Genomic DNA, 15,307 nt, shown 5'->3' with positions numbered 1-15,307 from the left:
CTGTTGAAGCTGAAGCAGCACTCCTGCCTGCATCACCAGATCACCATTTTGTATTGTTATGTGTTTATAATCTCGAAAACTGTCCAGGTTTGATTAAGTAATAAAGTCTGTGCATATCATGTAGGCAATCAGCAACTTCCATTAACACTTAAAGTAAATCTCATTCACTACCTGCAAAATTGTCCAGCTCCTTCCTGTTAACTGTTTGGTAACTTTGTATTTCAAAGATACATTTCCTGGTACACAGCGCTCTTTTACAGGACGCAAAACAGGATCTCTGTTGAGTTTAAAGAGGCGTAACAAGAAAGACAACATGTGAGAGGTAGAAGTTAATAGTGACGTGGAAACTAAGTCCCAAATCATGGGCCAGAGTCTCAGACTTGACCGTGGTCAAATGACCAAAAAGCTTCTTTAAATATCTTCAAAAAGTCATCAGGAGAAGTCAACATTCAGAGGCAGCAGGATTTATTGTGGACAGAAAATCCAGGAGTAGTTCTTAGCAGTGATTAACTCCATAACAAATACTGCCAATACTGAGCCGTGCATCGTCTTTCATGCTGTGAGAGTTGGTCATTTTTTCCACATCTGTAAGACATACTTTGGAGAGACAGTTTTGACACAATTGTACTTTTCTGAATCTACTGGTCAGATCTTGACATCAGGTTATTGTATTTCACCACCAAGTCACATCCTACAGAGGACATGCCCAGACATGTCCAGACTCTGCCTGAGCTCCTCCATTAACCCCTATTATTTTGTGACAGATTTCAAGCGTATTATACCTTTATGCATTATGCTTCTTATACATTTTAAAGTAATATTGCCTTAATTATGCACCATTATGTTTTGGGTACTCCATAGTTCATTTTTCTACAAAGCATGCTAAATGAAAATGTAGAATTGTAGAATTTGTCACAGTAGTTTTGACTTATTTTGTTCAGACATAAAGTGAATAAATAGATGTTGATTACTTTCTATTTACAACAAAATACGTTTTACTTAATGATCCTCCACACACACAATACCATCAAATCATCAGTAATTAGTAGTTAGTAGTATTCATCATTCTGCATTTCATACACAATTTAACTCTATTCTTCAGTTTAATAACATTTGCCATAATTATATCATCTTTCATTTTTATCATATTGTACCCAAAAATATTACACTACAATAGTATGAAGGAGACTAACTTACAGATTGGACCAGTCAGTACCAGACTCTGGCACAAGTTTAGTGATTATAAGGAAGGATACACACTATTTGTAAAAATGATACAACACTGGCATCTCTTCTAACACGGCATTTTCCAAAAATTATATTCAAAACAATTGGGTCACCATGATCCTCCCATAATAAACAGCTGTGTGCTCATATAGCTGTAAACCGGCAGGTCTAGTCCAAAAGAGGGTTTGTATGATTAAAAGAATCTCTGAAGCTTGGAAACCTGTAATTGTGATCTGAGTTTTTGCAGAGACAGTCAACCAAGGTTTTATAATATTTGTACACTTTTACTTAATAGTGTTTATTTACTTCATGCATAACAACACAAGAGTTGACTTCAAACTGATGAACATAAATCAAAACAATTTATGACAGTCAGTGGCCAGGTAGCATCTACAAAGGTAGCATGCTTTGGCAGTAAACAACACTGGAAACAAAAAAAAACACAATTTCAAACATCAGCACTTGACAATAAAATGACAAAAAATAGTTACACCAAAAAAATCACATAAAAATTCATCCTCACACCCAGTTTCTTTTCTGAAAAATGTTACAGATTGTGTTGTCCATACAAGTAAATATTTGAATAACTTTAAAAAATAAAACATAGTAGAATGAAGCATGTTCATTTAAAAACAGAATATGGAAGTATCTTCAAGTTAGCAAAAGACACAAATGATGCAACTATTTAATCAGTGAAGATGATTTTAAATGGACTTTACACAAATGTGGTTTTATCTTTGTCCTGATATTTAAAGTAAATTAGTGGTATTTTCTATTGTAGACTGATGCAATAAGTCAGTCCTCTGATTCTTTGGATAGAAAAAAATCTTGCAGCAAACAGGATAAACCTGCAGTAAACCCACAAAAATGAAGAGAGAAACTAAACAAAGCTGCTCTTCCTGCTGCACTCATTGTTTTTCAGAAATCTGGCAGGAACAAATCATGTGTATGACTTTAGAAAACTCTATGGCAGACAGTAAAATATGGTGCATATGAGGAGGACTTGGTCTAACATCATTTATATCCTAGTACTATTAAAACTACCTGGTTGCTAACTTTTCTTCAGTTTCTGCAACATTGCTCAGTATCAGGAAGTGTTAATTAAAAACTAGAAACTAGAAATACAATGCTGTGGTCTCTTCAATGATGTGTTCTTGTATAAAATGTTAAATGTTTGTGGAACGTTATGTCCTCTTAGTCCTCTTCTCCATTCTGTTCTATACTTTTCCGACCTCTTGAAAACATAGGTAAACACCCAGTAATTTTAACTTTCGCTATTTTTTTATTTTTTTCCTTTAGTTGTTCTTTTTCTTTCTCCTTTCTCCTTCTCCTTTCTTTCTCCCTTTTTTTATTTTTTTCCTTTAGTTGTTCTTTTTCTTTCTCCTTTCCGCGTTGCTTCCAAAAATTTCCCCAGAGTTTGCGTTTCTTTGACTCTGGCACAGGTAACTCAGTTAGCATTAAATTGCTAACACTCTCTGTTAAACTGCCTGTGTTTTGATCATGATGTGAACTGTTACTGGTTTCCTCTGCTGCTTCTGTCCTTGTCTTTATTTTAAGACAACTTGTAATACTACTACCAGGTGTCTTACGTTTCCTTCTCTTTGCAGGACCTGTATCTTTGTCACTGTGCTGTACAGATTCTACATCTGGTTGATTATCCTGTCCTTTATTATGAACTCTCCTCTGTCCACTGCCCCTTTCCTGGTTCTCTCTCTCTCCTCTGACTGTTCCTTCTTGTCCTGAATCCTCCCTGTTATGAAACTGGGCAGAATCTCCTTTTTCTTCTTTCTCTTCAGCCTGTTTCTTTACATTTTTCTGTCTGATTCCTTCATCTAATCTTCCACTGTCTTTATTCTTTCCACCCTCACTACACTTTCTTGCTGATCCTCTCCTTTGGTCATGCCCACCATCTCTCTTACTATCTATTTTTTCTCCCTTTCTGTCCTCGACATGTCTTCCCAGTGGGTGACTCATGTCCCTCTTGAATTCCTGATTATCAGAAAGTTTGCTGCTTGTAGAGCTGCCAACTCTTCCATCTTTACAAGAGCCTTTTTTGTCTTTCTTGACTTCATATCTGAATGTTTCCACATTGCCTTCCTCCACTACACCAACCAATTCAACAGAGGAATTTTTTCTCATGTTTGGTCGGGCATCACAACATCTTCCACTGTCTGGATTTTCATTTCCGTCATGTTTTTTGTCTGGATCTCTTCCCTTTTGTTCATTGTTTGCTGTAACTTCCCTCTCCTCCTTTCTTTGCTGTTCAGGTTTTTTATCCAACCTGCTGCTGCTTCTCTGTTTATACTCTGGATCATGTTTTGTTAAGGGCTTTACATTTACTGGTGGAAATTCAATCGCACCAGTCTCTCTTTCTGTGTTGTCCTCAATATCGGTTTTTATTTCCTCATCTCCCTGTTTGTCCACGTGTCCAGGGTCAAATTGTTGCCTTGTTTTCAGGTTACTGCCCTGATCTTCATTTCTGTTCTGTTTTTCTAATCCACCTTCATTCAAATGTTCTGCATCCCTGTTAAAGTAATCCATTGGAGGCTTTTCTGACTCTTTATCTCCAGTCATCTCATCCTTGTCTGTTACTCTACTCTGCGCATCATTTGTCTCCTCTTGTTTGTTCGGAAGATCATATATTTTAGACAAGATACTGACCTCTGGTTTGAAGTTAGCATCTAGCCTCCTCTCTTTGTCTGTGTCTGATTCTGCAGTTTCATACTTGATACTTTCTGTCTGTTTGGTTTCTACACGGACTAATCTTGCATTTTGTGTCTGAACATCAGCTTGTGTCTTTCCTCTCATGTCCTCCTCATCATCCTCCCATTGTTTCCCCTCTTCTATCTTTTGCATGTTGACACTAGCATCTTGACGATAATCCTCCTTTCTTTCCACATTATCCTTCTGATTTCTGTGTGTCCCAGTCTGGATGGCATTACCTTCATTATGTGGTTCCTCCGACAGTCCTACTCCTCTAGAAACATCTCTGACTACGCCTTCATTTCCTGTTACTTCATTTTCACCAACAGAAACAGCCACTGCTGTGTCATCACCTTTTTCTACATCATCTTCACCTTCATCTCTCTGTCTGGTCTTCTCAGCATCTTCACACTGATTATGATTGGTGGACATGTCTTGAATGACAGCCTCTGCAATGCACCAGAAGATACACACAAAACACATCAAGCAAAGTACGACACAGTTTCATGCATTCTTTGAAAATGTCGTGAGAGAGAATATTGAAAATATTTCTTTTACCTTCCTTTCGGTAAAATAAAAGTTGAGCGGTCTGGGATCTAGTAGAAGTGGAAAAAATGTGAAAAAATGTAATGTCACTTCAAAGACAGCAGCCCGGCTTATGTTTTATACCTGTCACTGTTTCAAGGTTCAAATGTTTGTCTTATTTTTTCACATGACTATCGACAAAAACTAAATCAAGAAATAATCACAAAAGAGGTGAGGACATACAAGACACTAAAACTTACTTCTCCGTGTTAACCACCTGGAACGGCTGGAAATCACACTGGTAATAGAAAGAATAACCATACATAACATGATGAATGTGTTTTTTTCCATACTGTAATACATTACTGTCCAACACAGTGGATTTGCAACAACTTTCAGCAACACTGGAGTGAAGGAGATCATTCTTACCAGTGAGACACTGCTGTCATTGAAGTGATACCATCTGTCTCCACCTTCATCCTTGATTGTTGCAGTGTAATGTCCACCTCTCAGATCACCAGAATGGTCCACAACTGCGTACAATTTATACATCTGTCTCTGAAAGAAAGCACAACAGACTTCAGTAACAGAAATATGAATAACAATGATCAAATACTAAGTTACATTATCTGTACTCGACCTCTGGCATCTCTATGGTGGAAGGAACATCAACAACGTGGCTGATCTTGACATATGACATGTGACGGTAGCTGAACTCGAACCTCTTCAGCAGCAAAGTAAGGACGTCTGGATGATGCTTCATTACATATTGCTGAATGAAAAACATCTGGTTATTATGTTTTACCATTAAACTGTTAATGCTGTCATTGAAAAATCATGTAATTTTCATAAATTAGAAACATGTTTTCTCTTTTCTTACAGCTGTAGCATCAACTTTGTCATCACATGAGTCGCAGTATATCTGGTCTTCTCCGCTGAAAACTGAAGCTCTCAAAAAGTCCCTGATGCCGTCCACCTGAAAAATAAAAAGGTTTAAATCTGAAGTGTAGTTTCAGGCACAACGTACTGAAACTGGCTCTGCCAAGGTTAGTAGCAATAAGAAACAATTAAAGTCAGGTAGTTTTTATCAGTCCTGCACTTCTAAGAGTTTATGAGAAATTTTTCCAAGTCCATAAGGAAGTTGATCTAATTTTAAGATACAGAGAGTCACGATGGTATAATTAGTGCTAAAGGACATAAACAAACACTTTATGTGACAACAGATAAGCTGACAGGGCAATGTGACAGCAGGAATCAGCTGAATAATGTCCCTGCTGACACCAGACAGTCAAACCATTTACTTGAACAATAGTTTTAAAGTTTAAAAACACAGACTTTTGGGTTAGCATGACTGAGCAACAGATCAGTCATAAATACTAGTGGAAGTGGAGAAAACCATTTACTTATCTGGATTTAATACAATACCTTGAATAAAAAGGGATGAATGAAGCATCAAAACAGACTAAATATTGATCCCGGCTGACAGAACAAGTTTTACTCAAGAGAGGCCCTGAAATCCAGATCTGTTTTGCTCTCACCGGGTCTTCATTGTGAGTTCTCTATAGAGGATAAGTCAACACTTTAAAGTTCCTTCCCAGTCACTGATTCAAACCGAGAAACACATTTCTGTTTAAGCACATTGCATGGTGTGTCAGTGTGTGAATTGAGTACCACGAAAGTAGAAAGGCGCTATATAAGTGCAAACTATTTACAAATGTCTTATGGAGGATCACAAATATCCACAATAAATACCACATGCAGCCATAGCATGCTTTGCAAATCATAGTTCTATTAAAATAGTGTAGATGTAACTGAATGTGCAGATCTGTTCAGTCCCTGCCTCTATCTACACACTCCTCTACACTCGCTGCAACTGGAGCACACCAGCTCACCTATGGCTCTGCTCAAACACTGTAAAGCTACTATACACTTCACTATGGCATGTTGGAATATTGGACTATTTCAGCCATATATACTGCCTGCCAAAAAAAAGTACCACACTCTAATATTTCATTGGACCACCTCTAGCTCTGAGAATGACACATTCGCCGTGGCATCATTTTGATAAGCTTCTACAATGTCACAGTTTTCATTTCGGTCCAGCATCGTATTCATTTTCTATCAAGATCTTATATTGATGATGGGAGAGTCGGATCACTGAGCAAAGTCTTCTCCAGAACATTCCAAAGATTCTCAGTGGGGCTGAGGTCTGGACTCTGTGGAGGCCAATCTGTGTGTGAAAATAACATCTCATACTCTCTGATCCACTCATTCTCAATGTGAGCCCCATGAATCCTGGCATCGTCATCTTGGAACATGTCAGGGAAGAACAACTCCACTGATGGAAAGATCCGGTATTTATTAGTATATTCAGGTAGTCAGCTGACCTCATTCTTTGGGAACATAACGTTGCTGAATCTGACCAACCCCAGATCATAACTCTAACCCCCCACAGGCTGGTAGGAACTAGACATGATGAGTTCATCACTTCATCTGCCTCTCTTCTAACGCTGATCTAATGGAAGGCTCTTACCTATTTGTTTAGTTAAATCAAAGTGGCGCCTTCTTTTTGGACAGGCACCGATTATGAAGAAGAAGAAGAATATGGAAAGCCTCACCCTGGTGTGTTATGAAACCCTGGAAGTCTGTGTTTTGTGTGGGATGGTACGCTGCAGTTTCATAGTAGAAATGCTCAGCCATGATGTTCACTGCTTATTTCACATAAAACATACCACATGGACATGCAAACAAAGTTAACAAATACTTCTGTCTGATGAAGCAGCATCTGAAGCAAAACTTTCCACTCAGTCCACCCGTTTTATTTCCCTCTATGTTGTCAACTAAAGTCAGACTCATTTTCCATAATATGCAAACAAACTGTAACCATTGCAACCACTATTTATGCAACAAGCTGTGGTGAAACACCTGATTTAAAGAACTGAGCATAATTTGGCTTCTAAATGTAACATCTAACTTAAATCTTTTGAAAGACTCACCGAATATATGCAATATTTCCCTGTTTATGATCAGTCACAATTGCTACTGTTTTCCGATTCAGTTTTTCACTCTGGTTTCTGATCAAATCTTAGTCTTCAAGTGTGGTATTTAGTTTAATAGCTATGTCTTAACAACAGAAACATGCTGAGGAGTTTGCAGTTTGTCAGATTCTTACCACACTGTAGACGTCACTGCAGGAATCCACCAGAGCAAGAGGAAGATGCCAAAATGCCTCATCTCTGTCAGTCTCTGCACCACATTTACAACATTTGGTCCTGTGTGACAACAATCCATGGAAGATCTGAAAACACAGACGCACAGATCAATGTAGATACATGTGTTTTTTATGCAACATATAGAGTTTCTTGATGGAGTCTTTACCTCTGATGCACTTTCATCGGTCAGTCGTAAAATCCTCTCAATGTACTCAGCAGCATCACGCTGTTCATATACTGGGTGGGGAGATAAATGTGTAATTCTTCAACAAAATAAGTCGTACATAGAAAATACTGTTTTTGTATTTCTACCACAGAATGATCCATTATGAAAAAAGTAGCAACTATAAGGTTGTATTGTTCTGTGTGCAGACATTACTGTACCTGTGTCGATGCCCAGTGCCTTCGTGATATTATGTGTGTATGCTGAATGCTTCTGTAAATCACTGAACAAGCTTTTAAGATGACGATCTATAGTGTCACGATTTTCATCAGCAGACCTAAATAAATACAGACACAGAGGCCATTAGAAGGTGATTCAGAGATTTAGTTTGAACTAAAGACATTTTTTTATACATAGAATCTTATAATGCAGCAAACCTCTCCACAGCCTGTCTGAAGTCTTTGGTCATGAAGAGCACCTGCAGCACACTGTTCAGGTAACATGTTGCTCCTTGATTAACCAAGCCATGGTACTTGGGAGCTGTAGGGAGGTGATAGTTAATAATGGATATGTGGATCATAAACTGAGATAACTGTGGATTCAGAAAGTATTCAGGAACAGCATCTGGCCGTTCAATGTTGTGGTTATTTTGTGGCGTTGCATGTCTCATTCCAGTTTAATAGCACTCATCACACCTTGTAGTGGAACAGCTGTGACGTTAGTTAAGTCTGTAAGGATCTAATGTTTGGATATAGGGTCATGAAGGCCAAATAACTCTCTGTAGACCACCATGATAAAATTGTGACAAGGAACAGATCAAGATAAGGGTGTAGTGTGAGTTGAAGATAGAGATTGATGAAGAGCTTTGGTCAGAGTTGTGTCAAAAACGTTTGATGGCCACTATGAATGCAAGATACAGATGAATCCATTATACCTTTCTTCACCAGTTCTATAAACCTGAGCTATCACACACATGTTTTAGATGTGGTACAGAGGAGGGCTTGTTTTTGCATTGCACCTGGTCATGTACAAAGTTTAGTACTTTTTGGCGTGACTTTAGTGACATTATGACAAAACTTGCAGGGTTTGTCTTCCCATTGGACCCACAAATTTGCCTGCTGGGGAACTTACAATCATTAAAGTACATTTTAAGAACTCCCAGAACAGATTTTTTGAAATAGCTTTTTGCAGTACGGGAACTGTATAGCGGTGACATGGAAGTCTGACTCCCATCTCCCCATAGCTAGATGGTTAATGGAAATGAACAGCTGCATCTCACTCGAAAAAATTATGTATACTCTAAGAAACAAATACAACACCATTCTGAAGATTTGGCAGCCCTACTTGACCTACACTGACACCTTGCCAACACCTTTATTAGACTTATATTAACGATACCAAATTGATACACCATGGGTCACCTGTATAAGCCAGGATTATTTACACCGCCTCTTTCTTTATGTTATATGTATATTCCATTACTTTGACTGTTACCTACTCATTTTGAGTTAGGTACTCTTTGAGGTTATATGTGCACAGAGGGAATGAGGGTACTCTGTATTTTGTGTATGTTTTGTTAATTTGGAAAATTTGAAAAATAAGATATTCAAAAAAAAGATAAAGGTGTAAGCCATTTCTGAAGCTTTAAGAGTTTGGAACGCTGTCTACAAGGGCCTGAGTCAGCTCTACTTCCTCAGGAGGCTCAGGTCCTTCAATGTATGCAACCGCATTTTTAAAAATATTAAACTTTTAAATTTCCTCACTTCCTCACCCTCCATATTAGATATATAAATACACACCTGACATATCTGTTCAAAACAGCTTACAACTCATAATCCATTTTTCTATTTGCTCCTTTCTCCGTCTTATTAATTTATCTTTTGCATTCTTGCCTACTTTGGAAAGTGTCTTTGAGTGTCTTGAAAAGCACTATTTAAGTACCATTATTATTTCTATTATTATTAACTGTGCAAAGAGGGCTTTGTTCAGAGAGGTCACCAAGAACTAAGGAGTCACTAAATTGCATAAAAATACATTTACAACACAAAACATGCAACAACAAAAAAAGAAAAGAAAAAAAGAATATAATGGGTCTCAAATCCAGTGTCTCTTACCCTGAGAGGAGAAAAGGTTGCAGGGAAACCATCCACTCATCCTCAGTCCACTTTCTACGCTGCTGGCAGCTGTAAGGAATTGGAAACTGATCATCAATCAATCGCACCTACTCGTTTGGAAATGGAATAAACAACAACAAAAAAAGTGATCTAACCTTTAGTTGTCAGATTCACGCTTAGAAGTCGTTCCAGCAGGTCCTTCGAAAGCCAGCTTATTTTTTTATCGACAAACACGAACACTATCTTTACCTCTGTGCACCTTCGGAGAGCTTTCTCTTTCACTTCTCACTGCTACTGCTGCAATGCTGCATTCAGGCTCTGTCGGAAAATAATGTTGTTGCTAATTAATAAAAAATAATAATTAATAAAAATGCTTCTCTGTTGTACATCACGAAGCTTTTCTAAGTTCAGAAATAGATTTTGTTGGTAGGTCTTGGTGGGTCTGTAGGTTTTGTTGAAACAATTTGTAAGTATTAGGCATTTTACAAAGCGTCATGAACGCAGCATATGCGGTAGTTGGGTGAAGCAAAACTGTTGCTGTTGAAAAAAATGCACATTTGCGGAAAACAACCACATGACAAAAAATATTGCACAGTAAGCAAACGCGTTTATATATGTAGCACCTCATTATACACAGATGTTATTTAAAGTGATTTACAGGCAAATGTTACAAAAAATGCAAAAGAGAAAATAACCCATAAACACAGCAGAAATAAATCTATTAATTGCATTGAATAAATGAAAAATACTACAGCAGAAAAAGACAAGATAAGATAAAAGATAGGATTTAGTATACAATAAAATAGAGAAAAAATAAATCCAAATTAGGTTAATAAAAAGTGCAGAATAAAAGTGCTTCAAGTTTAGAGCAGACTGTAAATAAAACTGACTAAAAGCAGTAGAAAAAATAACAATCTTTAGTTTATACTAGATATGTCTACAGGCAAATCTAAGTTTAAGAGCAGATCTGAGAGACCTACAGTTACTGATATTTATTTTGGGTGCAGACCATTCACAAACATATAAACAATAAGTAAGACCTTAAATTAATTTGTATAACAAACTAGAATCCAGGGCATTGATCTAAGAATCGGACTAATGTGTTCTCCCTTCTTGGTGTTTGTCAGTGTTCTAGTGGCAGCATTTTGAATGAGGTGTAAATGTCTAATTATCTCACTCAGGAGCCAGGAGTATATTACAGTAGTCCAGTGTTCAAGTAATAAAATCATAAGTTTTCTAACTCTATTAGTTTGGATTTATTTTTAAGATTCCAGAATAATAATTTATTTCCAGCTTTGGTGTGGCTGATAAAATGTAGATCTTTATCAATGATTACACAGAGATTCTTGACCTCTGTGTTTTTAGTGCCCTGGAGTCAAGATAAGCCCTGAGCAGCAACCTCACTTCTTTACTGCACAACATAACTATTCTAGTCATTTTTATTTAATTAGAGGGAGTCTGATTGCATTCAAATATTATTATATATTTGTTCAAGTTTGCTCAGATGCCCTGATATGGAAAATATGTTGCCTATTGCTGCCATTCAGCTGAATTATTTATCTTAATGTCAGTTTAAAATGAAACTGATTTGGCAGGTTTAGGGAATGATTTTAAACAAAAGACAATTTCTGTTGCCTCAAAGAATCTGCTGCTGGATGTGCAGTGGACTATAGTAGATTTTATTTTCTATTTATATATATGATATATTTAATGCCCTGTCAATGTGGCTCATGTTTAGAATATCAGCACGCTTGATGAAGGACAAGGCATTCGAGAGAACAGAGTTTTATTTCAAAGGAACAAGACAAACACTAGAATGTTGAACAATCATAAAAGAGACTATGGAATAAAGTTTTAAAAGTTGTAAACAGTGTAGGAGCCATCATAGGAAGCAGCAGCAGCAGCAGCGGTGGAACTGGTCAGGCCATCAGTCCTCCAGGAACCTTCAACACCATATGGATGACAGACATGTGCTGGACTCCATACTCAGTCAGCAGCGACGAGTCTCCATCCAGTTGTTTGTCTGTGAAGACCAGCCGCACATTGTCCTGTCCTACATACACAAATACACAGAAGCACACACACTCAGAATGGGAGACTCATACACATGACATAAACCCACCCAGAGAGATATGCTGCTTAGAAGTTAACAAAAACCTCAAACACAACTTCTTGAGTTTGCATCTGTACTTGAGAATTAGGACTCAGGTTGGTATGTGGTTATGAAAAACAGTGATGGTGGCAACTAACTAAGAATTATCAATGACTGAGCTGGTATTTTCCTTGTGAAATTAGTAGTCTGGTGTATAAAATGTGAGGCTCAAAACTGACATCCTCAAATATCTTGTTTTGTCCACAACCCAAAGATATTCTGTTTAAGTTCATACAGTGTAACGGTTGATGGTGTCAAATACTCTTATCTCTGCTGTCATGCTGGAGTACCTCAGGGCTCTATCCTGGGTCCTTTAATATTTTCATTATATATTAGTGATCTCCCAGATGTCTGTCCAGGGCTTAATGTGCTGATGTATGCGCTCAGGGAAAGGATGCAGTGACAATTGCTGCAAACCTCTCAACAATTTTATCCAAGATACAAGACTGGTTGAGATTGAACTGTCTCATGCTTAACACCAAAAAAGCTGTTTTTATGATGTTCACGAAGCAATCAGTGACACAAAGCAGATCCTTTGTGTTCTTAGATGGGCAGGAATTGCAGATGGTAACTCACTTAAAGTACCTTGGGGTTGTGTTGAACTCCAACCTCAATTTTAAAAAAACACATCAAAAAGGTCACCAATACAATTAAATTTAACTTACAAAATTTTAAACAAATTCGGCCTTTCATTACAACATTGCTAAATCCTACCTCCACTGCATAATCCTGTTTCACATCGAATACTGCTTCACAACCAGGTCGTTTGCTAGTGTCACTCCTCTAAAACCTACTGAACAGCTCTATAAAAAAAAAGCCATCAAGGTGTTTGACAAAAAGCCACATTCGTTTCATCATTGTGCAATCTTAAAGAAATATTGATTCCTAAGCCTTGAGAATTTCAAATCATTTAAAAGTGCTTTCATTTTATATAAGTCTATGAATGGGATGGCTTTTATGCCCCCCAAAAAATGGCATTATTAATACAGTCAGCCACCAGGGGTGTGAAGTAAAATTTAGAAAGTCCTCCTTTGCACAGAATGCCTTATCTATTAAAGGTTGCACAAACCGGAATAATTCACCTATAGCTATCACTAAAAGCTCCACCTTTGTCTGTTTAAAGAGACAGTATAAGGCAGGGCTCATTAACAAACAAACTTGTGAACATTGAGAAAATCAGGTACTTTAAAAACGGGCACTTTAGCGATAAGAACTTTAAGACAGGCTCTGCCTAGAAAGCACTTTACTAAATAGTAGCTCTTTAGAGTAGGTTTAACCCAGCCAGAATTAATTCATCATCATTGTCTTTGTTTTTACTGTGTTGTTTTTTATACGTCTGTAAACCTGCATGTTTTTATTTTATGCTTTGGGACAACAGATGGAAAGACCAAATTTCAATTTTTAACTATTTTTGTAACTAAACCCAGACTTGCAAGTTCCCATAGTTAACAAGTAGCTAAGCACATTTACTTGAGTAATGTACTACACTTTGAAGTATTTGTTCTTTACGTGACAATTCCATGTTTTACATCTCTACTTCATTATACTGACTTTACATCAGTAGATTTAAATCTTACACAAAAAACACATAACAAAATACAATAAATTATTACACTTATTTGCCTCAACAAAGTGTTTGGCATCAAAATGCTGCTTATGTTTCATATGAAAGTCTGAACAACAATAAGAATATGTCATAGAATAAAACAGCCTTTCTGCGTAATTTACTTTCACTTTACATTTGCTCGTAATACATGTGCACTTTTTCTTTAAATGCAGCGCTTGGGTTGTTTCCTAAATCAATAGAACTATACTTTAATGCATTAAGTGCTCCTTCAAACTAATAATACTCAAAGTTTCTCGATTTGTGGTGATTTTTAAAAAAATCTCCCGATAGTTTGATGACAAACACAAACAGTAACTTTAAATTCAGCAGTAATCTGTTTAGTGGGTCAAACATAGACCATAATTCACTTTAACAGTGCCTGCTGGTCAAATTAAGTGTTTTTACCTGCTTCCCCAGGAAGCCTCTGCAAGATTTTCTCTTTCAGCTGCTCCACTGTCATGCTCTTCATCTGCTCCTCGGTGTTGCAGAGGTCGATTGTCATTTTCTCCCCCCTTAGTCCGTGAACCACTACTTGGTAGATTTTCCCCATTTTTTGTGCTGTTTTGTGTGCAAATTGCTGCGCTGTTTCCGCTTCTGGCGCTCGGAGCTTAATGCGGCTTTTGGCTGCTGCTGGCGCTGATCGGCACAACGTGACGTCAGAGAAGCCTGAGGATGCTTTCACTTTCACCAAAACTGTTTTTCTTGTTTTTATTACCATGATTATTAGCAGCAGTAGTAGTTGCAGTTGCAATATTATTAGTTTTAACCGTCTTTTGGTGTATTTTGTACAATTTCTGTAAAAAAAAAATAAAATAAAATGAACAAAAACGTCGAATAAATGTTGTTTTTGCCTTTAGGTGTTGTTTCCTGTGGGCTCCATGCAGACCGAATAGATAAATACACTGTAAAACATTTTGTACAGTTTTGAGCAGTCATTCTTCTTAGAGTGATTTACTGCTATTTTGCTGATTTTCATTGTTCTCTTAAATTACAGCAAAGAAATATAGATTTTAATGCTCACAATAAAAAAAAAGGATAACAATAAACAAACAAAAAAAGCGCAAAACTGTAAATAACATCCACATCAACAATCTGCATTTTTATAAATGGTTACTGTTTCTTTTGACAATGTGTTTAAATCAGCAAAATGCATATTTATTCTTTGCAAATATTTCCTAGACATATAGTAAAATTAATGATTGAAACATGGTAAAACTAGAAGAGCATTCAGAGTGCAGTACTCCTCTAAGGCTGTTCATTCCCCCATATGGCATTGTCAGAAATGCAGCATTTGTTTATTAGTTATTGATGATCAGATATAGCATCAACATAGAATGTGGCCATAAATATAAATGTACCCACAAACAAAATGACCTTATGCTGAGCACAGACGTGTGTTATGCATGTGTACATTATGTACGATACTGAATCACGTGACCTAAAGATGTAGCAATAAGGGGCTAAAAAACTCTTAAAATGGTGGATCACAGCAATGTTAAAAATTGTATAAATGGTGACAATCTGTAAATTAATTAAATTTCCAGTAGACTGCCATCTGTTAAACCCTAACTGTGATTGAGAGCCAGTGCTTGTTTTTTCTGTAAT

At 37.1% G+C, this 15,307-nt stretch overlaps 1 protein-coding gene across 3 annotated transcripts; it reads right to left on the bottom strand.

Annotated features, from left to right (window-relative positions):
* Positions 1-768: 768 nt before the first annotated feature.
* LOC111567572 (caldesmon-like) lies at positions 769-14,427 on the bottom strand. Of its 3 annotated transcripts, none has more exons than XM_023268784.3 (12): positions 10,100-10,209; positions 9,945-10,013; positions 8,268-8,370; positions 8,052-8,167; positions 7,834-7,904; positions 7,628-7,753; positions 5,336-5,431; positions 5,096-5,227; positions 4,885-5,013; positions 4,716-4,753; positions 4,489-4,526; positions 769-4,379 (listed from the first exon to the last, which is right to left on the bottom strand). In XM_023268784.3, exons 2-12 carry the CDS (start codon positions 9,982-9,984, stop codon positions 2,422-2,424), a joined length of 2,847 nt encoding a protein of 948 aa, XP_023124552.2. In that variant the 5' UTR covers positions 9,985-10,013; positions 10,100-10,209; the 3' UTR covers positions 769-2,421. The 3 variants fall into 3 exon arrangements, with proteins under 3 accessions (XP_023124552.2, XP_054863350.1, XP_054863349.1); XM_055007375.1 differs by lacking the exon at positions 10,100-10,209 and adding an exon at positions 14,108-14,427 and having other exon boundaries at positions 778-4,379; positions 4,885-5,007; XM_055007374.1 differs by lacking the exon at positions 10,100-10,209 and adding an exon at positions 14,108-14,425 and having other exon boundaries at positions 783-4,379.
* Between the last annotated feature and the right edge of the window lie 880 nt (positions 14,428-15,307).

The sequence above is a fragment of the Amphiprion ocellaris genome, chromosome 23, assembly GCF_022539595.1.
Source record: "Amphiprion ocellaris isolate individual 3 ecotype Okinawa chromosome 23, ASM2253959v1, whole genome shotgun sequence".
NCBI lineage: Eukaryota > Metazoa > Chordata > Actinopteri > Pomacentridae > Amphiprion > Amphiprion ocellaris.
The sequence above is the reverse complement of the archived record's forward strand: the minus strand, read 5'-3'. Positions and strand labels throughout refer to the sequence as shown.

What these genes read in the sequence shown, in the direction of transcription:
- LOC111567572 (XM_055007374.1), bottom strand. Translation starts at nt 14,420, where the DNA reads ATGGTAATAAAAACAAGAAAAACAGTTTTGGTGAAAGTGAAAGCATCC. An exon ending in ATGACAGCAGTGTCTCACTG is followed by an intron (nt 4,754 to 4,884) that starts GTAAGAATGATC and finishes TTCTATTACCAG; the next exon opens with TGTGATTTCCAGCCGTTCCA. An exon ending in CAGGTGGTTAACACGGAGAA is followed by an intron (nt 4,527 to 4,715) that starts GTAAGTTTTAGT and finishes CACTTCTACTAG; the next exon opens with ATCCCAGACCGCTCAACTTT.